This window comes from Phyllopteryx taeniolatus, chromosome 17 (assembly GCF_024500385.1).
Source record: "Phyllopteryx taeniolatus isolate TA_2022b chromosome 17, UOR_Ptae_1.2, whole genome shotgun sequence".
Lineage (NCBI taxonomy): Eukaryota > Metazoa > Chordata > Actinopteri > Syngnathiformes > Syngnathidae > Phyllopteryx > Phyllopteryx taeniolatus.
The window spans coordinates 14982795-15010532 of record NC_084518.1 but is presented as its reverse complement, the minus strand read 5'-3'; the positions used below and the strand labels follow the sequence as shown (position 1 = coordinate 15010532).

Below are 27738 nucleotides of genomic sequence, written 5' to 3'. Positions count from 1 at the left end.
TTAAATATCCATCCATCCATTTTCTGAGCCGCTTATCCTCACAAGGGTCGCGGAAGCGCTGAAGCCTATCCCAGCTATCATCGGGCAGGAGGCGGGGTACACCCTGAACTGGTCGCCAGCCAATCGCAGGGCACACATAAACAAACAACCATTCGCACTCAAATTCACACCTATGGGCAATTTAGAGACGTCAATTAACCTACCATGCATGCTTTTGGGATGCGGGAGGAAACCGGAGTGCCCGGAGAAAACCCACACAGGCACAGGGAGAACATGCAAACTCCACACAGGCGGGGCCGGGGATCGAACCCCGGTCCTCAGCACTGTGAGACAGACGCTCTAACCAGTCGTCCACCGTGCCACCTATATAAATATTTTGTTGCTTTATTTTCTTATAAAGTGAAATTTTATAGAGTACTATTTTCCTTATTACAAAATACATTCCAAATTTTGTGGTTGTTTTTCGAGTTGGGAGGGTGGAACAGATTAACGGCATTTCCATTCATTTCACTGGTATAGATAATTAGAGATATGAGTGTTTTGAGTTACACGGTCTCAGAATGAATTACACTAGTATCTCAAGGCACCACCGTATTCCGTTGTGTATACATGCCATAAAAAAGTCAATTTTCCATAACGTCTCTACTTTATCTTTTTTTTTAATCCTTCATTTACATGGAAATCGAGACGATGTTTGATTAAGCCTTGTATTCAAACGACAACATCAAGCTGTATGTGCGATATCACGCTGTGCAGTGAGTGGTCACTCTGGGCCCAATGACACGTTCCACCGGATCTCCTCCGAGCGGCCGCGGCTTAATGAAATCCCACTTACTCGGTGTGACGTGCTCATCATTCGCCACGCTTTGTAAATAGTTGTGAGGGTTTAAATAGTCACAGAGTCCGCCCCTCCTCCCCCAGCCTCTATCTCTCTTTGTCAAGGTCACGATACCAAGACGGTGCTGATGAGAGCCCGCTCCGACCGGGTTAATGAGCAGCAAAGCTTGGAGAGACAACAATGAATCACGGCTTTAGTGCAAAGTGCCACCGGGCTTGGTGAGGCGGGATCCATAACATCTGAACATCTGGACTGTATAAAAAAAATATTTCCCCTGGACATCAATGTTGAATTTCTTATCGCACTGCAACACTGCAAAATATGAATGCAACAAAACTCTGATTTCGAAACAGTTCAGCAAGTTGCAAATAATTAACTCTTGTTTTTGGACACTTCTTATTATTTTTATAAAATATTTTTTTCATTTTTATTATTTTATCCTGTTTGTTTGCACAACTGTGCAAGTTGTAAATCAACCTAAAACAATTATGTTTATATAGCCTAACCACCACTTCTTAAATTAAAATATTTGTTTTCTCCATGGTCAGATGAGGGTATCTCCACTTTAAAAAAAAAAAAGTGTCATAAATTTGCTCCATTGTCGTGCAGAAAGCCATTAACCCCCTCTTATGGAAATTAAGAATATTACATGGAATTCCTTCCTTGTCTCCAAAATTGATAAAATTATGTAATCTTCAATTTTCAAGTGTTGAGTCTTAAAGAAAACTAATGATACATTTGTTGAAAACAGCTAAAATGGTTCAAGAAAGGAAGCGGAGTGGACACAAATGTTCATAATAGAGGCCAGAGGGTCAAAATCATCGCTTTAATAAGGACTCTTAAAAGAAGAATATACACTGGAAGTTACACGACTACAGTGAAATCCAGCTCTGTAGCCGGAAACTGCTAACGTTACCCGCCGGTAGCGCTGTGACACTTTTTTTCAAAATCTGAGCTTCAACAGGGGTGTTCAAACAAGAATACAAGCTAGAATTCAGGGATGATTGTGAGGCTAAAAGAAAGTCCTACAGTGTCGTCAACTGCTGCAAACTAGTTATTTTTGTGAGGCAGAAGAGATTGGCGGTGTTGCTTAATGCTAACCTTAGCTGCTAGTGCTAGCCACTAGCTTTTTCCGTTGCCATTTGTTATCCATAGTTATCACATTTTACACTTTTAAAAAATGAGAGACAAGACTTTTATGAGGCCATTAGCATTCAGCATTAATGGATAAGATGTCTTTTGCGTTTTTAGAGCTTGTTTATTTATTTATTGCAAAAATCTTTGTCCCCAAAAGCTACCTGAAAGTAGCATTGAATTGAATTAGTGCAATGTTTTTGAAATGTGGAAGGAATACGCGGAGAAACTCCACACAAGCACCACACAAGAAGGCCTCAGAACTGTGGGGCAGACATGCTCACCACTAGAAGCTGCTTAGAATAGTGTTTTATTATTTCAATATTACATCGCCGACTGATTTTTACCCTTGTATGTCCATTAAGAACATTAAAATGTTACTCAGAACATTGCTTGTACAGTTGATAAAAAAAAAGGTTCCGCTGCATTGTTTGCACTCGTCTGCAGACAAGGGATGTGTGTGTTTTAATCCCCCTCGACAAGAAGAACGCGTCTCATTATTTTCATCCCCATTGATTCCGTTCCATTTGCAGGCGACCGATTCTTTAGCAGAAGCAAGTACGCGTCTCCTCTTTATGATCCCGTTTAACGAGGCGAGCTGAGCGGGAGCAGACTCGTCTCATGAATTGTTGCTCAAACACACAAAGACTGCCTCGTCGGGGGGGCCTCCTTTACATTCTCGCTGATCTACAGCGGCCTGTCGAGGGGCTCGAACCCACGCAATCGGCTCATCGCAAACACACCTCTTCCCCGTGTCCTTGCCTGACCTTAAAAGCGCATCTAGATGGCCCAAATGGAAACGTGGAAACAAAAGAGAATGCGTCGAGCTGAGCGCGCCGTCTCTACTTCAAGCTTCTAAACCCACTAATGGTCAGAATTAGTCAGATCACAAGCAAAAACCTCATGTAGCCTCGTACCGGCTCATTTAATCAGAAAATCGCCCTGTTTCCAAACGTTTGGTCGCCGCCCCAGTGATGAAACGTCCTCTGAAAACCTTGTGGCTGCAGTGACATTTATGGTATTAGGGTGGATCGCTTTGTGTTGTTTAGTAACTGTAGGGCCACTATGCCAGCGGCCAGAACAACAATAAAGGACTGAATCCAATCAGAATGCTGCACATTAGCACTTCATCTCATTACGCATTGAATAGAAACATTAGTATATACTCGATATTTCTATGCATTCACTAGACACAAATTAGTTACACCTTTAGGTCTATCTGCTCTCTATTTCAAATCATTATTGCACAGTACAGGTTCTGTTTACCTCAAATAGTGTCCGTCCCTCAAATAGACACGTTTCAATTATAGTGACCGGGTGCAACATCCAGGTATGACAAATAAACTCCTCCCTCAAGTAAATACTCCCACTCAGCCAAATAGGCAATAACTCCAATTACAGTATTGAAGTATTGTTGACACACAGTGCAGTTAACTAGTGACCAAAACAGCAGCACCGATCACATCACATCTCTCAGAATAATAAACGCCTCCCTCAAATAGACGCCTCCCTTTTCCAATCCATAAAACTATCGGAAGTAATTGTAATTATCACAGTTCATAGCCACTATTGTTGACTCACAAAATAGTTAAAGGTTTAGCCCATTTCAACTCAATTGATAAACAAAACAGCAGAACAAATGCCTGCCTCAGACAAAGAAACGTCTCCCTATCATGGATGCCTCCCTTTTCCAATCACTGTACTGTATAATAATCTCAGTTCATAGATGCTATTGTTCACACACACTGAGCCCATTTAAACTCAATTGCTAACCAAAACAGCAGTGCCTACCAATGTACATCTCTCAGACAAATAAGCAGTCCTCTAAAATAGATGCCTCCCTTTTTACATCAAGAAAAACAAACACGTTGTAACTGTAAATATGAAAGCATTGGTGACATATCAAGTAATTAACCACGGAGCCTATTTGAACTCTGTTGCTAACCAAAACAGCAACACAGAAGCACGTCTATCAGAAAAATAAAGGGCTCCCTTTTACCATTAGGAAAAAATAAGTAGTAGTTGTAGATTTTTATGATCTTTAATTATCTTGACTCATACTGGATAGTTTGCGGTTGATCCCATTTTACTGTATACTTCGTTTCTAACCAAAACAGCAGTACCTACCAAAGCACGTCAAAAAAATACCTCCCTCAAATAGACACCACCCTTTTCCAATCAAGCAAAAAAAAAACAGATATATATTATTGAAGTTCATAGACAATATTGAGCCCATTTGAACTCTGTTGCTAACCAAAACGGAAGAGACAAGACTAACAAATCACATCTCTCGGACAAGTAAATGCCTCCCTCAAATAGACGTCTCTATTTTCTCATCAAGACAAAAAGGAAGTTGTGTTTGATACCATGGTTCACACACAAAGTACTTCACAGCTGAGTGTATTTGAACTCTGTTGCTGCCAAAAACAGCAGCACAGGTCTTTCAGACAAATAAATGCCTCCCTCAAATAGAACCCTCCTTTTTCCCATCAGGAAAATATAAACAGGTACTAATCGTAATTGGCGGCACGGTGGACGACTGGTTAGAGCATCAGCCTCACAGTTCTGAGGAGCGGGGTTCAATCCCCAGCCCCGCCTGTGTGGAGTTTGCATGTTCTCCCCGTGCCTGCGTGGGTTTTCTCCGGGCACTCCGGTTTCCCCCCACATCCCAGAAACATGCATTAATTGGGGACTCTAAATTGCCCCGTAGGTGTGAATGTGAGTGCAAATGGTTGTTTGTTTGTATGTGTCCTGCGATTGGCTGGCAATCAGTTCAGGGTGTACCCCGCCTCCTTGCCCGATGATAGCTGGGATAGGCTCCAGCACGCCTGCGACCCTGGTGAGGAGAAGCGGCTCGGAAAATGGATGGATGGAGTAATCGTAATTATCATAGTATCATAGACACTATTGTTGACACACAATATAGTTAACTACTGAGCCCATTTGAAACCTGTTGTTAACCAAAACAGCAACACTCAAGCGTTTCTCACTCAAATAGACACCTCCCTTTTGAATTAGAGAAAAACAGTTAGCAGTTGTGATCATCTCCATTCATACACACTATTGCTCACACATGGACATCAAAGATGTCACCGCTGAACCCTTTGGAACTATGTTGCTAACCAAAACAGCAGTACATAACAAAGTACATCTCCCAGATGAATTAAAGTGAGCAGACTTAACGAGTTCCCCTGCGTAGTTGTACATATACATTCAGACATCTGGACAAATTGTAGTCTTTATTGAACCTTATATAAGGTGGGAGGTTCAAACCCAGATCTCCTGACTGTGAGGCAGTTGTGCTATCCACCGCCTGAAAATAACAGAAAACGTAACATCCTGCAAATGACAAAATCGCAGTGCATAATATTAAACGGGGTCGAGGATAAAGAATTATGCCTGTGAGTATTGTGCTATTGTCTCGCTACATGTGTTGCTCCACCGTTTGTGTTCAAATATCCGTTCCTTAAAGGGTTATAACACCGCAGTTATTGCTGCTAATCATTAGCCCATCCATGATATTTTCCATTAGGTGTTAGCATTAAGATAGTGAGGAACAGCATAGCATAGCTAGCATTTCAATTCATGTCAATGGGGCAAATTGATTTGACATACGCGTAAATTGAGTTACGAGCTTGGTCACGGAACAAAATCATCTCGTAAATCAAGGATCCGCTTTATGTGCATCGCCGAGGGTCTGCCATCTTTTCTTCATTTTTTGGGGAGGAGTGTGATTTATTATATGTAGGGATGTTCAATAGCACTGTTTTCCAGACCAATACCAGTACGAGTATTCACACTTGTGTACTCACCGATAGCAAGTACGATACCACCACTACTTTTGATCCAGAAAATTTCAATTAACCCAAAGACAGATCATTGTGAATAAAGTATTTTCTTACTTTTTTCCTGACGCACCTGATGTTTCGCCAATGTGTGTTTATTTATTTATTTTTTGCATTAAGTATTGGTGGCTGGTATGGACAGCCTTCAGAAGTACCCCATACATGCCCTAATTGTACACTCCATCCATCACATGCTGTTGTTTATTACGGGACAACAACAAAAATGCTCCCTAATATAATAATCCCTACATAGTGCCAGGAATACACACACACACACACACCTACACACACGAATGCATGCACTGGCAATTAGTAGTGTGCAGATTAGGACACTGCACACACACACACACACACACATACATGCATAAATGATAGTAATGCACCAGTGGACAGATGCTGCAGGACTTCATGATAATGCATTTAGGCCTCACTGTGTGTAAATCCGTTGAATGACACCCATAGATCACATTTAGTGGGTGGATGACTCCTAATTAAAGGAGAAATAAGGAGGGTGAAAGACCGTCTTTTTGTGTGTGGAGCTCGCATGACTGATGGCATTTTGTGTGTGTGTGTGTGTTTTCACCTACAGTCAAGGTGTTTCTTCTTGGGTCCGCTCACTTCGTGCGTCGTGGCCTTGCACACGGCTTTGCTGATGGCCGAGCCGCTCATGCTGTGCTGCGCGGCGGCGATCCGGTCCGTCAGAGTCGGCCCGGACATGGTGGAGGAGGAGCGGCTTCGGCTGGAGCCCGGAGGAGGTGACGGGGGACGGGATGGGGGTAGGGGGTAGGGGGTGGGGGGTGGAGTAGTAGTAGAGGACGATCAAAATGTCTTTAGCGGAGGGGAGGAGGACGAAGGGGATAATGCCCTCTGCGAGGATCGCCCGTCTCAGCTAGGGGAGGAAGACGAAGAGGAGGAGGAGAGCGAGCACCCTGGATTCATACGCTAGCCTAAAAAATATTTTTTTTTTTTTAAATAGAAAAAAAAAAAAAAAAAAACCTACATTCGCCTTAATAGTAAAGCATTCGAATGCGGAAATGAAACAAAGCTGATCGCCCAAACGTCCCGAGTGTCCCTGAACGCACCTCGGCCGATGCTGATGAGAGTGCGAATAAAGCAAAGGGAAGAAAAAGAAATCACCAAATCGACACAAAATCAACCATGATTCAATTCTCCTCCGTCAAAATACGACAAAGGGGACATTCTTAGACTGCCTCCTCTTCTTCGCGTGTCGTCTCAGTATCTTCCTGCATGCACAACCTTCGCTTTCTGCAGCCGGTCTTCTTACAAAAGCCCGAATTCCTCTATAGAGGTCGCCCCAGAGGCTTGTGATGCGCGTGCTTGCGCGCGTGTGCGTGTGCCAGTCAAACTTGTGTGCAAAATGGCAGTGCAATGAATCAGGTGACTAAAGAAGGAGTCTGAGATTGGGCCACTTATTGACTCAGGGGAGGGAATTTTAAAGCAGAAGGCTTTTTTTAAAAATTATTTTTAATTATTTTTCAGGCATCAGCTGTTTCACCATCATCTCAGTGCACACTACCAATGAAACAGGGACACATTAAGGAGCAAATGCATAATGTGTTTTTATATGATGCGTCTGATTGGGGCCATTTTATTGTATTGTTGTTGTATACAATGACTGCAGTAATGTTTTATTATTTATTTAAAAAATATTTAAAAATCCACAATTACATGGAAATGTGTGGTCGTTGTCTGTAAATGCCAGACTGCAAATGGATGGTGCACGTGCATGTGCAAAGCCACCACTGCCTAATGTAACCATACATAACTGTTACGTAACAGTAAGAGGGCTAATATCTCTAACATATTTTCAGAAATAATCAGATAAGAGAGTTACTTGGTTGTGTAATTTCACACTTGACTTTAAGCAATTGCAAAGTCAATTTTGCATAATGTGTCCCTTTTAAACATGTAGTCATTTTTAAATAACATTTAATAAGTTACAGTTAAATAACAGTTAATAAGTTATGGTACACCATTGGGTATTTTGACGAAAGCATGTCAGAGATATGTTACGGGGAGCGTTTTGAATTCTGAAAAAAAAAAAATAATAATAATAATACATATGATGTCTCCTTTAATTCATCTTAGGGTCTGTTTAGGTTGCTGCTGTTTTGGCCAGCAACAGGGTCCAAATGTGCTCAGTTTTGCCACTAACAGGGTGTACCTATTGAAGTGTCCAATGGGTGTGCCTTCACAGTCGTCATCAATGAAAAGAAAAAACAATGGTGGCAGCATAAGTAGAGCAGCATAAGTAGATTGGATTGCATGTGCAGTGTGGCGCATAGACTGAACCGTTACCAGTGTGTTGCATCACAATGCTTACCACACGTTCATATGAGTCAATAGAAGCAGCTTGCCATTAATACAGTATATGTTTAATAGAGTTAATTCATCTCATTATAAAATATCACTTTGATACAACACTAAAGCTGACACATTCTATATTAAAAAGCATTCATTTGAATGATAAATAAATAATTTGTTTAGACCTATCTACTGTCGTCCCTGATCGGCGTCCACTTCCTGGTTGTCTGTGATTGCCCGGGGCAGGCGGGAGTTGTCACTTGGGACACGACGAGCAGCCGTGGTGCTCCTTGGTGGCGTTGGCGTACCCCGACAGGACCAGGGTGGCGGGCTCCCGCTCCATCGGGGGGCTCTCCTCGTTGCTCAGAATGTGCTCCACCAGGCATTGAGCGGCCTCCTCGATGTTGCTGTTTTCCTAAAGTAAGGAAAACAATCAATCCATTGCTCCATTTTCTATAGCGCTTGTCCTTATTTGGGTCAAGATGATCAAGAAGATTCAAATTTGGATCTCTTGACTGTGACAGACGTGTTAACCATTACTTTAATGAGCTACCTGAAAATAAAATTTAAAATGGAATAGAACACAAAAGAAAAATACACCTTAAACATAGCAAAGCCTCATCCATTGGCGACATTAAGGGTACACGTGTGTGGGAGGGTTAGGGTTCACGCAGTCAACAAATTACACTCCTCAGCCACTTTATTAGGCACACCTGCACTGTTTAATGGGTGGGAAACCCTTTCCAATCCGAAGCTACACAAAAACGTCGAAAAAATATGCAACGTATTATCGCTGTCAGGTGTAAACCAAATAAGGTTAATTTCATATTTTTTCACAAATCCATTCTACTGGTCCGTCTCCACGTCATCTGTTATTTTTACGCATTATTAACCGATTGAAAGTGTTGAGGCGGCACGGTGGTTTTCTCCAGGCACTCCGGTTTCCTCCCACATCCCAAAAACATGCATGGTAGGTTAGTTGAAGTCTCTAAATTGCCCCTAGGTGTGAATGTGAGTGCGAATGGTTGTTTGTTTGTATGTGCCCTGCGATTGGCTGGCAACCAGTTCAGGGTGTGCCCCGCCTCCTGCCCGATGATAGCTAGGATAGGCTCCAGCACTCCCGTGACCCTTGTGAGGATAAGCGGCTCAGAAAATGGATGGATGAAAGTGTTGAAAATAGCTTGAGAACAAATCTATTAACTCTCTTGGATACTTGGTCTGAGAAGCGTTGTTAAACTCCGCCTCTTCCTCTCTCTGCAGGAGCCGTGTGGTATTATATCACATCAAGATGGAAATGTTGAATGTTTTTTAGACAGTAATGAGAGAAAATAGTTAGGTTAGACAAATTTGAGTAAAACTGTTTTGATCAAAACGAGAGGACTGGTACCAGAGCCCAAGCTGTGCGTGGAGGCGAGTCTGACTATATCTCGTCGGAACTTCTCGACCTCACACACCAGCTCAGGCTCCTTCCCTGCCAAGGAGGTGACATTCCACGTCCCTAGCTAGCTTCTGTAGCCGGGGATCGGATCGCCATGGTCCCCGCCTTCGGCCACTGCCCAGCTCGCACTGCACCCGACCCTTATGGCCCCTCCTACAGGTGGTGAGCCCATGGGAAGGGGGACCCACGTCACCCTTTCGGGCTGTGCCCGGCCGGGCACCATGGGTGCAGGCCTGGACACCAGGCGCTCGTCTTCGAGCCCCACCTCCAGGCCTGGCTCCAGAGGGGTGCCAGGCAAGGGAAACCTGAGTCAATTTTTTGTCTTCGTCATAAGGGGTCTTTGAGCCGTGCTTTGTCTGGTCCCTCACCTAGGACCTGTTTGCCATGGGTGACCCTACCAGGGGCGTGAAGCCCCAGACAACTTTGGTCCTAGGATCATCGGGACACACAAACCCCTCCACCACGATAAGGTGACGGCTCAAGGTCGGGGATGAGATCCTGCCCCAAGTGGAGGAGTTCAATTATCTTGGGGTCTTGTTCACGAGTGAGGGAAGAATGGAACGAGAGATCGACAGGCGGATCGGTGCAGCGTCTGCAGTGATGCAGACTTTGTATCGATCCATTGTGGTAAAGAAGGAGCTAAGCCGGAAGGCGAAGCTCTCGATTTATCGGTCGATCTACCCTCACCTATGGTCACGAGCTGTGGGTCGTGACCGAAAGAACAAGATCCCGGATACAAGCGGCCGAAATGCGTTTCCTCCGCAGGGTATCCGGGCTCTCCCTTAGAGATACGGTGAGAAGCTCGGTCATCTGGGAGGATCTCAAAGTAGAGCCGCTGCTCCTCCACATCGAGAGGAGCCAGATGAGGTGGCTGGGGCATCTGATTCGGATGCCTGCCGGACGCCTCCCTGGTGAGGTGTTCTGGGCACGTCCCACCGGAAGGAGACCCCGGGGATGACCCAGGACACGCTGGAGAGACTACATCCTTCGGCTGGCCTGGAAACGCCACGGGATCCCCCCGGAAGAGCTGGTTGGGGAGAGGCTAGTCTGGGTGTTCCTGCGAAAGCTACTGCCCCCGCAACCCGACCTCGGATAAGCGGTAGAAAATGGATGGATGGATGGATGTTTTGATCAAAATGGATAGCTGTTTTGCTTCGGTTTATTGCGTACACTAGATTAATTTCTGCCTATTAGACCGCTTAGTCAGTTTCTTGTGTTGCATCACTCATGGCTAAAAGACCTTTGAAAAAGGGTTTGGAAAGAAAATGTAACTACAGTCGTAATTACTTGGCACCAACTTGGTACCATGTTACTGGAAAGGCATAGGGATGATGATCTGTTGAGTTATTTGGGAATAACAACGGTTTGTCTTGTTGGAGTGTCCCTCTGTGTGATTTAACCCAAGTGAAGCACTCGATGTTAAACATGGTAACACAACGCACTGTACAGTATACCTTGGCCGAGGTCAGGAACCAGCCAACGAAGCCGTTGTCTCTGCAGAAGGCGTCCAGTCTGGGCTGCTGGCACGTCGCTTGGTCGGCCTTGTTGGCTAAGAGGACCGCGGGAACGGGCCTCCCGTGGTTCAGTGTCACCTGCGGACAAAAAATGGGATTGAAGTGTACCAAATATATCCTCATGTCACATTTGGATAATATTGGACTTGACGAGTGACTGTCTATCATCCAAGCCATGCTAATGGATCACAGAGTGCAATGCGGGAAAATGAACTAAAACAAGCAGCTAGCCAGATAGATAGATAGATAGATAGATAGATAGATAGATAGATAGATAGATAGATAGCTAGACAGATAGACAGATAGACAGATAGACAGATAGATAGATAGATAGATAGATAGATAGATAGATAGATAGATAGATAGATAGATAGATAGATAGATAGACAGATAGACAGATAGATAGATAGATAGATAGATAGATAGATAGATAGATAGATAGATAGATAGATAGATAGATAGACAGATAGATAGATAGACAGATAGATAGATAGATAGATAGATAGATAGATAGATAGATAGATAGATAGATAGATAGATAGATAGACAGATAGACAGATAGATAGATAGATAGATAGATAGATAGATAGATAGATAGATAGATAGGTAGATAGATAGATAGATAGATAGATAGATAGATAGATAGATAGATAGACAGATAGATAGATAGACAGATAGACAGATAGACAGATAGATAGATAGATAGATAGATAGATAGATAGATAGACAGATAGACAGATAGATAGATAGATAGATAGATAGATAGATAGATAGGTAGATAGATAGACAGATAGATAGATAGATAGATAGATAGATAGATAGATAGATAGATAGATAGATAGATAGATAGATAGATAGATAGATACATAGATAGACAGACAGATAGATAGATAGATAGATAGATAGATAGATAGATAGATAGATAGATAGATAGATAGATAGATAGATAGACAGATAGATAGATAGATAGACAGATAGACAGATAGACAGATAGACAGATAGATAGACAGATAGATAGATAGATAGATAGATAGATAGATAGATAGATAGATAGATAGATAGATAGACAGACAGATAGATAGATAGATAGATAGATAGATAGATAGATAGATAGATAGATAGATAGATAGATAGATAGATAGATAGATAGATAGATAGATAGATAGATAGATAGATAGATAGATAGATTGATAGATTGATTGATTCAAAAAAATGTCCAAGTGGTGTATATGTGTAGATTTATAGGACAGTGGGGGTGATATTCACGGGAGGTATTTGAAACTGTCCCATCTATCTGTCTGTTGATCTTTGAAGGGACAAGGGGGAATTCCGAAACAGCGAAAAAGTAAAACAGCATAAGAATGATCATAACATAAGGAACAGAAGTCAGTTTATGAGAAATGTCTGCTGAATGTTCTGACCTTGGAGTCCAGGTCGTCCTTCCACTTGAGCACAGCGTCAAATGTGGACGCTCGCGTGCTGTCGAAGACCACCAGCGCGCCCACTGCCTCCCGGTAGTAGACGCGCGTCATGTTGCCATAGCGCTCTTGTCCTAGGACACAATATACTGTATATCGTCGCTGTTGGGCAAAATCGTCGCATTTCCAAAACAATTCCTTTTCAGGTAATGCAATAAACGCTATCTTGCTTGAGTGACCAAACGCTGCATCATTCAAGTTGGAATTATACCTTATATTGCCATCATATACCTGTATCATTGTGCAACAACATCAACACAACACCACCCCAAAATTATCCTCAATCGCTCATTGAATACATTAAAAAAAGTGATGCAATAAATAAAACAATAAGTTGACTAAGCAGTAAACTAAGCGGGAATTAAGCTGCATGCAAACTTAGCTTCGTTGCTGGTGTGTCTTTCTACACTGAAGCATTACAGCCACCCATTTTTAACAAAACAGGCTTACTCAAATGTATCTAATGTAAACGTCTAAAAACATTCAGATTTTCAGTCTTGAGGCAACAAGATGCCTCCGCAGCTCCCACGGAGCGAGCGAAGAGGCAGAGTTTTACAACCAGACAGTTGAAGTGTCCAAGAGGGTTGAGAGATTTGTTCTCAAGCTATTCTATATATATATTATATATAAAAATAACAGAGGATGCGGGGACAAACAAATTTGTAAAAAAATAAATAAATAAATACCAAATTGACCATATATGGAGATACGAGGTTTCCACCCGACGGAAACGATACACTCCCTTTGTGTAGCTCATTAGTGACATATATGGTGCAGAAATGTCACGTAAAGCCTACAAGAACATCTGAAATTGATTTGGGCTTGTTGTGTGCTGACTTGCATTTCACATAAATTTGAATGTGATTGGTTCATTATGAACACAGCCACACCCCCAGTTAGGTGTGCAACCACATCATCTCAGTTGTTTATTTTGGCTTCTCTCAAAAAGTTTTTTTTTGATTTGTACAGGTTGTAGCTCACATTAAGGGTGGAAAAGGGTATGAAATGACTTACAGTATCTTGGTCTCATTTAAAAACTTTTTTTTTTTATATTACAAAAACCTGGCATTTGAAGATGGATATGGAGACTTTTTATATCCATTGTATACAGTGGAACCTGAACATTACAACACCCCGAAAGTGGTACAGAAGGCTTTCTCGAGTGGTACAGGAAAGAACCACTACCTAAATACAGTTCAGTTGTACAAGTGGAATCTCGATAAAATTGATATAATGGATATCGGATAAAACGGACCGTCGGGACTGAACGATGTGTCGAAATTTTTTTTGCATTTGTCACTTAAACTGCCGTTGACAAAGTTTGTTAGTTCCAGAATTGGCCACTGTTGTTTACTGGCGCTGAGGCGCAATGCAGACAGAGAATGGGACTGACGTATTTCCGGATCACATGTATACAACAACAACAAAAAATAGCTCAAGTTCCAAAAGACATGCCTACATGGCAGTCATGCTGAATGTAGGGCATTGACGTGACGGCCATGTGATGATGGTTATATCCAGAGGTGGGTAGTAACGCTCTACATTTACTCCGTTACGTTTACTCAAGTAACATTTTCCATAAACTGTACTTGTCAGAGTACTTTAAATGCACCGTACTTGTTACTTTTACTGGAGTATTTGTGAAGGATCGATACTTTTACTTCGTTACCATGATCGACATGCCGTTCGCTACATATTCATTCTTGCGTGTCGGTTGCATGTCCGTTGCGCCAATCAAACGGGATCACTAATGTCATTTGACTCCAATTCACCAATCAGACGACGCAAGGCAGTCACATGACCGCACACGTAGCCTTCACAAGCCAATCAAAATGACTCATTTTTCACCAATCAGACAACACAAGGCAGTCACATGACCGCGCACGTAGCCTTCGCAAGCCAATCAAAATCCATGCGACTGTGTTTATTTTACAGACTCCAAAAAAAACAACAGCTTCATCATGCAGCTCTTAAATTGTGACTGCCCAAACTTGGATATTTCAGCCCACTTCTAACTTGAGAAAACACCTTGCGGTAAGTTGCAGATGTTTCTATTGTTGTTTTGGCAGTGGATATGGCAAAATTAGCACTACCCCTATGGTCAGCAAACAGCTTCTTCGTGAAGTCATTTAAGCGAATAAAGCAAATAGCGTTTCTGTTGGGCCCCATGCATGTGTTGTTGGTTTTTGGGCAGTTAAAAATTGAAATTGTGGCAGGTGTGTGTCGACTCCCATATATTATTTTTTTTTTCTTATTTTATTTGATGTTCATGCTCTGACTTAAAACAAAATTTAAATCAGAAGTTACTCACAAGTTATTCTTTACTTGAGTAGTTTTTTCATTGAGTACTTTCTTACTCTTACTCAAGTAAATATTTGGATGACAATTTTTTAAATTTACTTGAGTCATATTATTCTAAAGTAACAGTACTCTTACTTGAGTACAATATTTGTCTACTCTACCCATCTCTGGTTATATCTATTGTCTATTGTGCGGTAGAGTGCACGCAGACAGACAGGGAGAGAGAGAGAGAGAGAGAGAGAGAGAGAGAGAGAGAGAGAGAGAGAGAGAGAGGGAGGCCGGCAATGTTAACTCTGAGGAATACAAAACCTAAGTCTCTGGAGTATGGAACATGCTATTTTGGTACAGTAAAAAAAAAAATTCGCCTATGGCAACAGATTTGGAACTAGGAAGCACCGTAATTCCTTGCGGCTCATGAAAGTGCCTCGCCTATGATGAGTACTGTACGTCAACAATGTCACCATGACCAAGCACACCAGCGTGGTAAGTTTGGATAAAATGTGAAACTTTAAAACATTTTCAAGCTTTTTTAAAAAAAATATTTATTTACAATAACTTTGTACTGTACTGGGCATTTTAGGCCACGAAAAAACCTACAAAACTATAATTTTGTACTGTTCTGTAATCTGGGTGCATGTGACCTAAAAAAAAGTCCCTCAATGTAACGGTTATATCGGACGACCCCTCTCCCCTTTTAGTACATTCTATCGAGGTTCCACTGTATTTAACTTTTTTGTACAACACATTTTATCTTTAACAACTGTTTGTTTTTAAACGATGTATATTTACACTACAACTGTTTAGAACATTAATTAAATCCTGGCCTGTAACCTTTCACGACGGCAACAGTTTGACACAGAACCAGACCAATCTCCATTATTTCCGCTGGGAGCAGGAGGGAAAAAACACTTGTTAGCTTTTGCATGTTTTGATTCCACGGTGGCCGCCATGTGACTGACGTTTTCCACATGGGAGTCGCTGGCCACATTCCACAAGCAGGCAACAAATGACTGGCATGGGGAGGGGTTGTGGAACACACACACACAAACAACACACACAGTCTCTTATTAATTTACCTGGATGTTTCCATAGAGACGGTGTTGCCATAACATCTGTAGAAAATATATGGGATTTTTTTTGTGTAATAATATGCTTCAAGTTCACTCAATTCAGAGATGTCCTTGTGTTCATAAAACATTCTAAAACCAATTCTGTGTTTTGTAGGTCAACGTGCTAAGCAGTTAAACGTTAAATAAAAAAAAAAATAATAAAAAAAGCTTGGTCTGACACAGCAAAAAATTTTGAATATTATTAAAACATTCTGAAAAATACATTCAAAAAAAGTTTTTTTTAAAATGTGATATAACATTTAACTTTTAAATGTGTTATATTCCAAATAAAATGTAGTGGAATAATTATTAATTTACTTTTATAATTTTAATTTAAAAAATATGTGATGAGCATTCATTACCATATTTTTTCACATTTAGAAAAAACAATTTATTTATATACCGGTATTTAATTAATATAAATATAAAATATTTTTAAAATTAATTAATAGTCAAGCTCATTAAAAATATATTATTCAAAAATCATGTAATTATAATAATTAACCAAATGGTTGATTTAAATAAATGTAAAATTGTTTTTTGATAATAGTTCATTTGAAATCTTAAATGAAGAAAAACATTTTTTAATTTTCATTAAACTAAAAATATATATAAAAAACTTCTTAGATTTAATTTAATAAATAATAATAATAATAGGCGGCACGGTGGACGACTGGTTAGAATCCCCGGCCCCGCCTGTGTGGAGTTTGCATGTTCTCCCCGTGCCTGCGTGGGTTTTCTCCGGGCTCTCCGGTTTCCTCCCACATCCCAAAAACATGCATGGTAGGTTAATTGACAGCTCTAAATTGCCCGTAGGTGTGAATGTGAGTGCGAATGGTTGTTTGTTTGTATGTGCCCTGCGATTGGCTGGCAACCAGTTCAGAGTGTACCCCGCCTCCTGCCCGATGATAGCTGGTATAGGCTCCAGCATGCCTGCGAAGCTAGTGACGAGAAGCGGCTCAGAAAATGGATGGATGGATAATAATAATAATATTAATTCATATTCATTTACAGATATTGGTATAATGTAATAAATGAGAATTAATCAACAATTATTTGATTTAAATTCATTTAAGGTAATAAATTAAAAAGATCACATGACAAATTTTCCTTAAACGTTTTTTAATGTGCTTTATTTTTTTTTGTAATTTCCTGAATTTAAAAAAGAATAGTGTAATATCTTTTAGTGTTTAACATTTTGTAACCTTCTCAAGCAGGCCATGTTTTTGTGTGTTTGGCAGACAAAAATTGGAGTCAAGACGTTTATTGCCACTCCTAGTTGGTTTACTGTCAAACTAAACATCAAACAAAGAGAATTACAACTTGTGTATTTAAAACAACCACATTGCTTTGCCTTTGTTCCATGTCGCTTCATGCTAACAAACAATGCCAAACGGCTTAAATGAATAGGATGAGTGTTGCAGTGTCATAACACTTTCAACAACACACACAGTGCAGCAATACAGACAATATAACAATGCTCACATGCATATATTCATTTTCCTCTGGGCAGAATGGCTAATATTACTGTGGCCTACTGAGCAGTTGCGACCATCTCCTTCACATATGTCGGTGTGTCCGTCTCATACTGAGCCCATTTGGCCAAGGGACGCACACCAGAAGGAATGGCACAATTCCATTGAATTGGAGTAAGGCTGGGACGGATTAATAGCATTTCCATTCATTTTGATGGGGAAAGATAATTAGAGTGTTTTGAATTACGAGTGTGGTCACATATTAAATTTGTATCTCGATGCATCACTTTACAGATAACTTTTGTCAAATACTCTGGTAAAGTAGGTATATGTGAAAAATGGACTTAACAAGAGTCATGTAAATATTTGTAGTGTGTCCTCACCTGCTATGTCCCAGAGCTGCAGGCGGACGACGGTGTCCGGGTCCCACTGGAGCACCTTGAGGGCGAAGTCGACACCGATGGTGGCGCGGTAGTGCTGCGAGAAGATATGGTGCACGTAGCGCTTGATGATGGACGTCTTGCCCACGCCCAGGTCCCCGATCACCAACACTTTGAACAGGAGCTCCCGCTGCATGGCTCAAAAGCAAAAGTCCCTCAACAACTAGAACTTAGTTACAAGTGGAGGTTGCAAAACCGAGAGTTTGGAGTGGTCATTTACTCGCAATGTGTTTGCTTTCCATGTCGTATTGGAGAGGACCGCTTGAAAATGAGGAGTTCTGACCTCTGCGGACCTCCCACTCCTACGTGACTCCTGGCTGGGAGCGACTCCCATGGGAGATGCTGCTGTGTTCATGTGCTTGACTGAAATGTGGGATTTCGGAGTATCTCCCAACAGAAACCTGAAATCGCAATGAATGTCGTATTCATTCATTCATTCATGCAAACCTTTCTTTCAATGTCGAGATCATTTCCAATGATGTCGAGAGGACATAAAACAGAAACAAAACAACAACAGAGCAAACATGATCAAAAACAGGTTCATTCAAAAGCAAACACTTGTAAAAAGTTCAAATGTTTATCTGAAATAAAATGCAGTTGGTAAAATTGTTTTGATAAAAAAACGAATCAATCCACTCAATTCATGCAATTTCTTTCATTTTGTTATTTATAATTAATTGGATTATAATAAATTTGCCAATGTAGAAAAACGTTTATTTTAATTAGAAAACATTTGTTACAATTAACTTCATTATAATTATTAATTTTTTATTTCTGTTTTATTAAAAATAATGTTAAGTAATTATTTGTATTTAATTATAATTATTTAACCAATTATGGAATGTGAAAAATGGGGAATTATTTAATTTAACAACAAAAAATTCTGGTTCTTTTAAATTTTATTGTTTAAATTCATTATTATTAATTAACCAATTATTTATTTTAAAGAAATGCAAAACTGATTTTTAAAATAAAATGTGATTAATACTAATTTATAGTATTTATTCAAAATTAATTGAATTACAATCAATAAAAATATTTCTAAATAGAAACATTTATTCTCATTTTTATTCTCGTCGGTAATCAACCAATTGTTTAATTTTTAAAAATGTAAAACTAATTGTTTAATCATTCATGCTATTTTGTATTTTTTTATTTATAATTAATTACAATTATAGTTAATTTACAAATTATTTAATATGTATTTTAATTATATATATATATATATATATATATATATATATATATATATATATATATATATATATATATATATATATATATATATATTACAGTTAAACTAATTACAATGAATTAGGCAATAGTTTAATTAAAAATGAAATTGTTAATTTCAGTAATATTTATGTTGTTTACAATATTTCAATTAAATAAAATATTGAAAAATAATTTTGGTATAAAGTATGATTAGTTTTAGAAGTACAATAATAATCCACACTCATTGTTGAATTTTATTTTTCATCATTATATATGACACGTAAAATAGCTTTGTGAAATAATACTGCATTGTAAATGCTCGGCATAAGTACAGTGAATATTTGCATTCAAACAACTGGTGGTTGCTGTTTTAGCTAATCACAGCATAATGCCATATCAAGTGCTGCATTGTTTGAGTTTAGATGGTGCTCCGAAATCTCCGACGACCGCGAAGGCGTCACGGCTGACGGCCGATTTGCGCTGCGCCTCTTGCGCGTGCATTTACGGTAAATGCAAACGTGAACAACGGTGCTGATGAGGGCGAGCGGATGTGTGTGTGTGATGCCGTCGTGTTTCTCGTCCTCCTGGCTGCCATTTCATCGCAAATAGCAACGCAAATACGCGCGTCTTTGTGCTTAAGACGCCATTTAATGATCCATTTCATAGTTTGTTTTTAAAGCGATGCACAGCTGGTAAACAACAACAGTGTTTTGTTTTGTTTCTCTCTCTCTCTCTCTCTCTCTCGCTCTCTCTCTCTCTCTCCTATGCGGAGGTTTGTTTTTGAAGGCATCGCCGTCGATATGGGGCTTATTGTGTTTTACACATATTGAGCTCTCAGCTTCAAGGTAAGTAAGCATCTGCTCATATTGACTGGATTGATGATGGATGTATTATGTATCGTATATTAGTGCAGTAGCTGGATGCTAACTGGTAAGGCCTACAGCAGGGATGCGGAACCTGCGGCTCGCGGGCCACAAGGGGCCAGCAAAAGCATTGGATGCGGACTCCCATGCAATATTAAAAATAAATAAATGAATCAAAATCAAAACTGGCCCAAACGGGGCAAATATTTGTTTCACAAGTGTTGATCATTCGGAATCATTTGTCGCTCAATTTTGTGTTCATTAATTTAGTTTCGGTCCCTGGACGACTTTGTAAAGACTGAAATTGGACCAAATACAGTAATAATAATAATAATATCCATCCATCCATCCATTTTCTGAGCCGCTTCTCCTCACTAGTGTCGGGGGCATGCTGGAGCCTATTCCAGCTGTCATCAGGCAGGAGGCGGGGTACACCCTGAACTGGTTGCCAGCCAATCGCAGGGCACATAGAAACAAACAACCATTCGCACTCACAGTCATGCCTAGGGGCAATTTAGAGTCTCCAATTAATGCATGTTTTTGGGATGTGGGAGGAAACCGGAGTGCCCGGAGAAAACCCACGCAGGCACGGGGAGAACATGCAAACTCCACACAGGCGGGCACGGGGATTGAACCCCGCACCTCAGAACTGTGAGGCTGACGCTGTAACCAGTCGTCCACCGTGCCGCCAATAATAATAATAGTAGTTCTACGAAATGTAATTACCCTAAATTTTTCGATTTAATTGTTTTTATTTATTTGGCTATTTATTTTTTTCGGCGTGTATGAATTAATGTTTTAAATGAGATGAATGCATTTTAAATGACTAAATATATCCTAACTAACCAATTATATAATAAAATATAATTTTAAAAAATGTTGCAAAAATCTTATTTTTAAAGAAAGAAGTTAACCAATTACTTAATCATATACATGAATGAATAAATACATTTTATCTAACCAATTATTTAATAAAATACAACACAAATGTTGAATGTATATGAACTTTTTTTTTTTTTACAATTTATTATTATTTATCATAAATAAATAAATCAGAAAATAATTAATTTCAAGAATGAATAAATACAGGCACTCATAACGAAATACTTTTGTCACCCACTTTATTAGGTACAACTACACTGTTTAAGAGATGGGGGCGTTTTTCCTCCATAAAAGAAATTATGAAAAAAAAAAAGAAAACGTGTGTTATTAGGGCAGCACAGTGCCTTAGCACATCTGCCTCAAAGTGGAGAAGTCCATTGAAGACTCTAGAATGTCCATAGGTGTGAGTGTTTGTTTGTCTATACTGTATGTGCCCTGCGATTGACTGGCGACCAGTCCGGGGTGTACCCCGCCTCTTGCCCAAGGTCCGATGGGATAGGCTACAGCACACCTGTAACCCTAATGAGGATGGACGTATGTTTACTTGTAAAATTGAGACACCAAGAACTAGTAGGCTAACTCCACCTTTGTTATTTTGCGGGACAGTGATTTCATATTTTATGGCTGCATTAAAATCTGGGGGATTTATATCGTTATATGGCCATGATTGCTTCTTCTGGATACTTGTTTTTACAGAAATTGTGGTTTTCCTCAGATTTTGGCATTTTGTCAAATATTGTATAATGATTTAGGACTTTGATCTTATTGGATAGTCATTCATTTAATCCGAGGTACTGCTATGATTTTCAGTTTCATGGGTTGGATTCCGGTCGATGTCATCGAGGTTGGCTAAAATAAAAGGAACAGAGATTACAAAAAAAAAAAAAAGCTTAGCGCAATAGTGGTCTAAGTCAAATCATTCGTCAAATCTATCAATATTTCATGAAAGACCATTAACGTTCACTAACAGTAAAACAGTAAAATCTCTTAACCTCACTTTCTAGGATGTTTTGGCTGGAGGTGAAGGTGGAGGTTTCATGGGTGCGGCCATCTTGCAAATGGGAGTTGTCACAGTTGCAAAGCATGACTTAACTTTCTGAGTGTTTTTTGAATCTGTGAATCTCACTTACTGGGATGTTTATGCAGAAGATGAAGCCTGGTTTCATCTTGTAAATGGGAGTTGGCCCAGTGTTGCACTGATGAATCAGGAAAAGTAAAGACATGCCTGTATTAATTTCTGCACTTAATTTAACAATGACAAAATGGAATTAGCCCACTGTGTTCTTCTAGTCAATTGTGACTGTAAATTGTGCTTTCTCGACAGACTTGACATGGACACGATCTGGCTCTACCAGTTCCGTCTGATCGTGATCGGAGACTCCACGGTGGGCAAGTCTTGTTTGATCCGCAGGTTCACCGAGGGTCATTTCGCCCATGTGTCGGACCCCACCGTTGGCGTGGACTTCTTCTCGCGTCTGCTGGAGATCGAGCCGGGCAAGAGGGTCAAGCTCCAGATCTGGGACACTGCTGGCCAGGAGAGGTTCAGGTGACATTTACCACTGTAATACAAAACAAAAATACGGTGCTGCCTTGATTTGTGGGTGTACTACATTCCGTGACCAACCTCGTAACTCAAATCATCTTTCCCAATTGAAATGAATAGAAATGCCATTAAGTGGTTCCAGAACCCCAAAAACCAGCAAAATTTGTTTTGAATAAGAAAAATACCACACTACAGTTTTGTACTCTGTAAAAACATAAAGAAGACCGTTGCAACTAAGATAACTATTGTCTATTTACCTAAGCAACATTAACTTGTCTTACTTTCGTAAGACAAGTTAATGTTTAACTTGATGCTAACCTGCTAACCTGCTAACCTGATGCTAAAACACAATGTAAAACGCCGTAGACACGTTAACGAAGCCAGCATCAATTGTGCGGTAATTATAAACCTTTAACATCTAATATTTCAAGAAACACAATAACAACAGCTGCAGACAGATATAACAATACTCAGGCATATATTCTTTATCATCTGCAAAAAAAAAAAACTGATATTACTGCAGCTTATTTGTGAAGGTCTTCTTCTGTGTTTCATCATCAAACCTATATGTAGTGAATCTGTATGTATTATACTGCCCCTAGTGGCCAATATACACACAGCAGAATGAGCAGAACAATACCCATTGAATTACCATGATATTTAATGCCTTTACAATATTGTAGAGTGCTATTTTTCTTATTAAAAAAATGACAAAAGTGTTTGTGGATGTTTTTTGGGACGCTGGAACAGAAGAATGGCATTTCCATTCATTTCAATGGCCAAACATAATTTGAGATACGAGTGTTTTGAGTTACGAGTGTGATCAACTCCTAAGTCAAAGCACAACTGCACTTTTATAAAAGACAGCGCTTGACTGTAAATGAATGGGAGTCCCACAAGGGTCAATTCTTAGTCCACTTTTGTTAATTTTTCATGTTTATGCCTTTGTTGCATCTTTTTGTTGAAATAGCTCATCCTAAATACTAGTTATTACCTCCCCAGGTCTATCACCAGAGCCTACTACCGTAACTCTGTTGGCGGGCTCCTGCTCTTTGACATTACCAACCGCCGCTCGTTCCAGAACGTGCACAGCTGGCTGGAGGAGGCGCAGAGTCATGTTCAGCCGCAGAGTATCGTCTTCCTGCTAGTGGGCCACAAGTGCGACCTGGAGGCCCAGCGGCAGGTGAGCCGGCAGGAGGCAGAGAAGCTGGCGGCGGCCTTCGGGATGAACTACGTGGAGACGTCTGCACGAGACGCCATCAACGTGGAGATGGTTTGTTCAGCTTTTTACAATACTCCCACTAAAAAGTTGGAATACCAAGGGGAAAATGCAGCATTCAAGGAATAAATGATACAACCTTACAGGATTAGTTTTATGCCGGCTGCACAACGAGCAATGCAGCAGAACCCGACTGAACTCTCGCACAGTGTGGTCGGAATCACTGTTGCACGATGTAGCAACATCACAGATTACAGCCGATCAAAATGCACATAAACTTTCCCACATGCTAAAAATATAGTTCTGCGTTTTAAACTAGCAAGACCCAGTCAGCCGCCACGCTGCCGCCAAGCCATACAAACACAGTATATAAAGTTACATACATGTATATTTTGTTTTAGAACAATACTTAACTATATTTATAGTTTCATATACCTGTGGAGGAAATAGCGTAGCTTGCAGTCTCTATTGGGAAAATTCACGCAAGCTATCTACATACTCCGCTGGTAACATTCAAGTGAATGGCGGCAAGAAAGCCCTCAATACAGTATATCCCTTCTTCTCTTTTACACTCGCCCACGTTCTCTCTCTGTAGCCACCCACTTCTTCCTTGACTGTCATGCTATCTTTTTATGGTTTAATAAAAGTGTAAAAGTACATACTGTATGTGGAACCTCAAAAGCCCACACAAGCTCGCCGTTTAACGCCGCAGGGCATCCGTAGACCACATCACTCAATGTGCGGGTGTGACTCGCCAACTGTCTTTTTTTTTTGCAATGGTCCAGTCCAGGCAGCACGGCCCCGCCTGTGTGGAGTTTGCATGTTCTCCCCGTACTCGCGTGGGTTTTCTCCGGGAACTCCGGTTTCCTCCCACATCCCAAAAACATGCATTAATTGGAGACTCTAAATTGCCCGTAGGTGTGAATGTGAGTGCAAATGGTTGTTTGTTTGTATGTGCCCTGCAATTGGCTGGCAACCAGTTCCGGGTGTACCCCGCCTCCTGCCCGATGATAGCTGGTATAGGCTCCAGCACGCCCGCGACCCTTGTGAGGAGAAGCGGTTCAGAAAATGGATGGATGGATGGTCCAGTCCAAGTTGGGTTTGGCCACTTTGCACGGGGTGCGGCGGGCCCAAGCTAAAGCACTAAAAAGTACTTTCTGAGTCTTATATCAATCTCTGAACCTCGCTTTCTATTCTAGGGTGTTTTAGCGGGTAGTGAAGCCTGTTTTTATGGGCGAAATGTTAGTTGGCCCAGTCTTACACTGATGACTCAGGAAACGGGCAGTCATGGACTGCCCCTTAAATGTCAAAATTGGAACTAACCTTTGGTTTTGAGCAATATTGATCTGAAAGAATTCTGCACTTAACTTGATAGAGTTAGCCCGCTCTCAGTGGCTCATTTGAGTGTATTTTGTCTCCTGAAGGCTTTCATGGACCTGACGAGGCAGATCTTCGAGCTGGTGCGCGGCGGCGACATCAAAATCCAGGACGGCTGGGAGGGCGTCAAGAGTGGACTGGTCCCGAACACCGTGCACTCCTCGGAGGAGGTCACCAAGGCGGGTCGCCAGTGCCTCTGCTGAGCACATTTCTTTTGGACTCCATCTGTTGGAGATGGGCCCTCACTTCGTCTATGACTACACTGCGGGCCCCGCTCTTTCTTAAACTATTTCCAAGTTGCAGTAACACGCTTTACTTGTCATGTGTTGACTACTTGCTCGGTGCAAATCACACGTTGGTCTCTCGATTAAAAGCACAAGAAGCCCCCTCGTGTCGTTCAACATGGTAGCTTTGCTGCTTTTTTGACATGCGCACTTACACTTAAACACAATTTGTAATGACTATTGACACTCATGTGGATACACAACTCAACAGAAATTAGACAGCCTCTTCACCTCAATGTGGACATACAAATACAAGAAACTTTATGTACAGTACATGTATATAGTCAGAAAGAGGCGATACTCTCACTTCACAACCCAACAATAAATAGTACCAAGGAGTATTAGGGCCACAACTAAAAATCACAAAAATAAAAAGTAGGCAAATTCCTAACCAAAAAATAATTACCAGAAAAAAAGTCTTAACATTGACAGAAAAAAAACATAATTTTCAGAGAAATTTGTAATATACATTTTTTAAGAATAAAGTATTATGAAAAAGCTATTAAGTGAGAATAAAGTCATAAGCATACCAGAAAAGGTCGTAAATTCACAGAAAAAACTTCCGAGTTATAAGGATTTTTTTTTCAAGAATGATAATGATAATGTTACATGGATAAAGTTGAAGTAATGTGGGAAAGAAATTGCAATTAATACAAATTTATTGGTACGACAAAAATCCTTTATGACTAAAAAATAGCAACGTGACAAGAAAAAAAAGTCATGGTATTTCATCCATCAATCCATCCATCCATCCATTTTCTGAGCCGCTTCTCCTCACTAGGGTCGCGGGCGTGCTGGAGCCTATTCCAGCTAACTTTGGGCAGGAGGCGGGGTACACCCTGAATTGGTTGCCAGCCAATAAAAAAAAAGAAATTCTGAAGAAAAAAGACACTTTTTTAACAAGAAATTGGTCATAGTTTTACAAAAACAGTCATGCTTTTACATACTTTTACTAATATGTGAAATAAATTGCTTTTAATAAAGTAGTAATTGTCCCATAAAAAATATTTCATGATAAAAAAATTGTTTCATTACAGTCATGATATTAAGACAAAAGCAATTCCAAAGAAAAATAAAATTTTTGAGGATAGGTCATAATTTTACAAAAAATAGTCATCACATGAAAAGTTAAGTTGCTATTTGTTAACATTACGAGACAAAAAAACATGCCATTTTACAAGAAAATGGCCATAATATTACAAGTAAAAAGTAACAATCTTAAAAGAATAAAGTTGTGATTTTACGAGAAAAAAAATCATCATTTTAGAGAAACAAACACTTAATTTTAGATCTTCCAATATTGAAAGAATCAAATTTTTGATTTTTTTAATAAATTTTATTTAGTTAATTTTTCACGACGAAAGAGAAATTTTTTTTAAATTTTACAATCATTTTGTAAAATTATGAGAAAAAAGCCTTGTCTTTTCACAGGGAAAAAAAATCACAATGTCGCAACAATAAAGTTGTGACGTTATAAGAAAAAAAGTAATACAACATGAAAAAGACAAACAGAGTGGTATTGTGTGTTACAAAGCCCCATACATGACATGCGGAAAAAATAATAATTTGTGCACACAAAATACTAACTTGTGTGCACATATTATTTTCTTTTTTTTCCAATGTCATGTCTGAGGCTCTGTAGTGTGCTGCTGAGGATCTTTTCAAGTCCCTCAATTGACTATTTTCCATGTGGCCCAAATACTCCTTAATAATCCCGAATACTCCTTAATACTCCTTTTTGGCTTCATAGGGACAGTCAAACATGCATCCACTTTGACTCAATGCTTTTAAATTTTAATTGCTGATGTGAGTCTCTTTTGAGTGCCTTTTGGAGGAAGGAAACCTGTGTCCATGTGTGTTTTATTATTCATGTACCTGCACAGTGGATATAGAAGGTCTACACACCCCTGAAAAGCCTGGTAGAACAGTTGAACTTTATTGAGGGTGAATAAGAGGCACCTTAAATGGAAGCAGCTGTGTTGCGGACTCCTGTTGAACATGACTTTGAATGTGATTGATTCTGATCACAGTCACCTTTAGGAGGGTGTGCACACTTGTGCAACTACATTGCATCAGTTGTTTATTTTTACTACCCCTCTTGAAAATATGTCTTTTATTGGTAAAGGTTATTTTATATATATACATATACATCACAACAACCTGGCATTTCAACAGGGGTGTGTAGACTTTTGATATCCACTGAAGGTAACAAATGTGTAACATGATTCATTTGAACGCTGGCTTTGTCTTATGGGGATTAATTAATAACCTAGCACGTGTGTCATCAGTAAAAAATAAACTGTGGAAATATCAGTGAGGCTTTGGAGGTGTCATTCAGGGCGTGTGACCAGTAGAGGGCGCACTCATTAAAAAAAAAGTCCCAAACATCAAGTGGTTTGCATTCAGATGTTGGCAGTTTTTTTTTTTTTTTGTCCTGTTCGGCTGTTAGGTCACGCAG

General features: G+C 40.1%; 3 protein-coding genes and 1 long non-coding RNA gene across 5 annotated transcripts in view; 2 read left to right on the top strand and 2 right to left on the bottom strand.

Annotated features, from left to right (window-relative positions):
* The window catches only part of LOC133466946 (phosphatidylinositol-binding clathrin assembly protein-like), a 30210-nt gene extending 22997 nt beyond the window's left edge, over positions 1–7213 (bottom strand). The window contains exon 1 of the mRNA XM_061751199.1: positions 6405–7213. Within this exon, the coding sequence (XP_061607183.1) occupies positions 6405–6534 (130 nt within the window). The 5' untranslated portion in view covers positions 6535–7213. The remainder of the gene's footprint in view (positions 1–6404) is intronic.
* The window catches only part of LOC133466948 (uncharacterized), a 42230-nt gene extending 23487 nt beyond the window's left edge, over positions 1–18743 (top strand). The window contains exons 3-5 of the long non-coding RNA XR_009785082.1: positions 6407–6572; positions 8389–8562; positions 17855–18743. This is a non-coding gene — a long non-coding RNA (uncharacterized LOC133466948). The remainder of the gene's footprint in view (positions 1–6406; positions 6573–8388; positions 8563–17854) is intronic.
* On the bottom strand, positions 8330–18033 carry rab38c (RAB38c, member of RAS oncogene family). The gene is made up of 4 exons (XM_061751200.1): positions 17841–18033; positions 12516–12646; positions 11035–11172; positions 8330–8557 (listed from the first exon to the last, which is right to left on the bottom strand). The coding sequence occupies exons 1-4, from the start codon at positions 18031–18033 to the stop codon at positions 8399–8401; spliced, it is 621 nt and encodes a 206-aa protein (XP_061607184.1). The 3' UTR covers positions 8330–8398.
* Positions 18744–19289: 546 nt separating the features above from the next.
* LOC133466919 (ras-related protein Rab-39B-like) lies at positions 19290–27593 on the top strand. 2 transcript variants are annotated; one of them, XM_061751107.1, is made up of 4 exons: positions 19290–19957; positions 22182–22403; positions 23403–23673; positions 25044–27593. In XM_061751107.1, exons 2-4 carry the CDS (start codon positions 22189–22191, stop codon positions 25197–25199), a joined length of 642 nt encoding a protein of 213 aa, XP_061607091.1. In that variant the 5' UTR covers positions 19290–19957; positions 22182–22188; the 3' UTR covers positions 25200–27593. The 2 variants fall into 2 exon arrangements, with proteins under 2 accessions (XP_061607091.1, XP_061607090.1); XM_061751106.1 differs by lacking the exon at positions 19290–19957 and having other exon boundaries at positions 20998–22403.
* Positions 27594–27738: the final 145 nt, after the last annotated feature.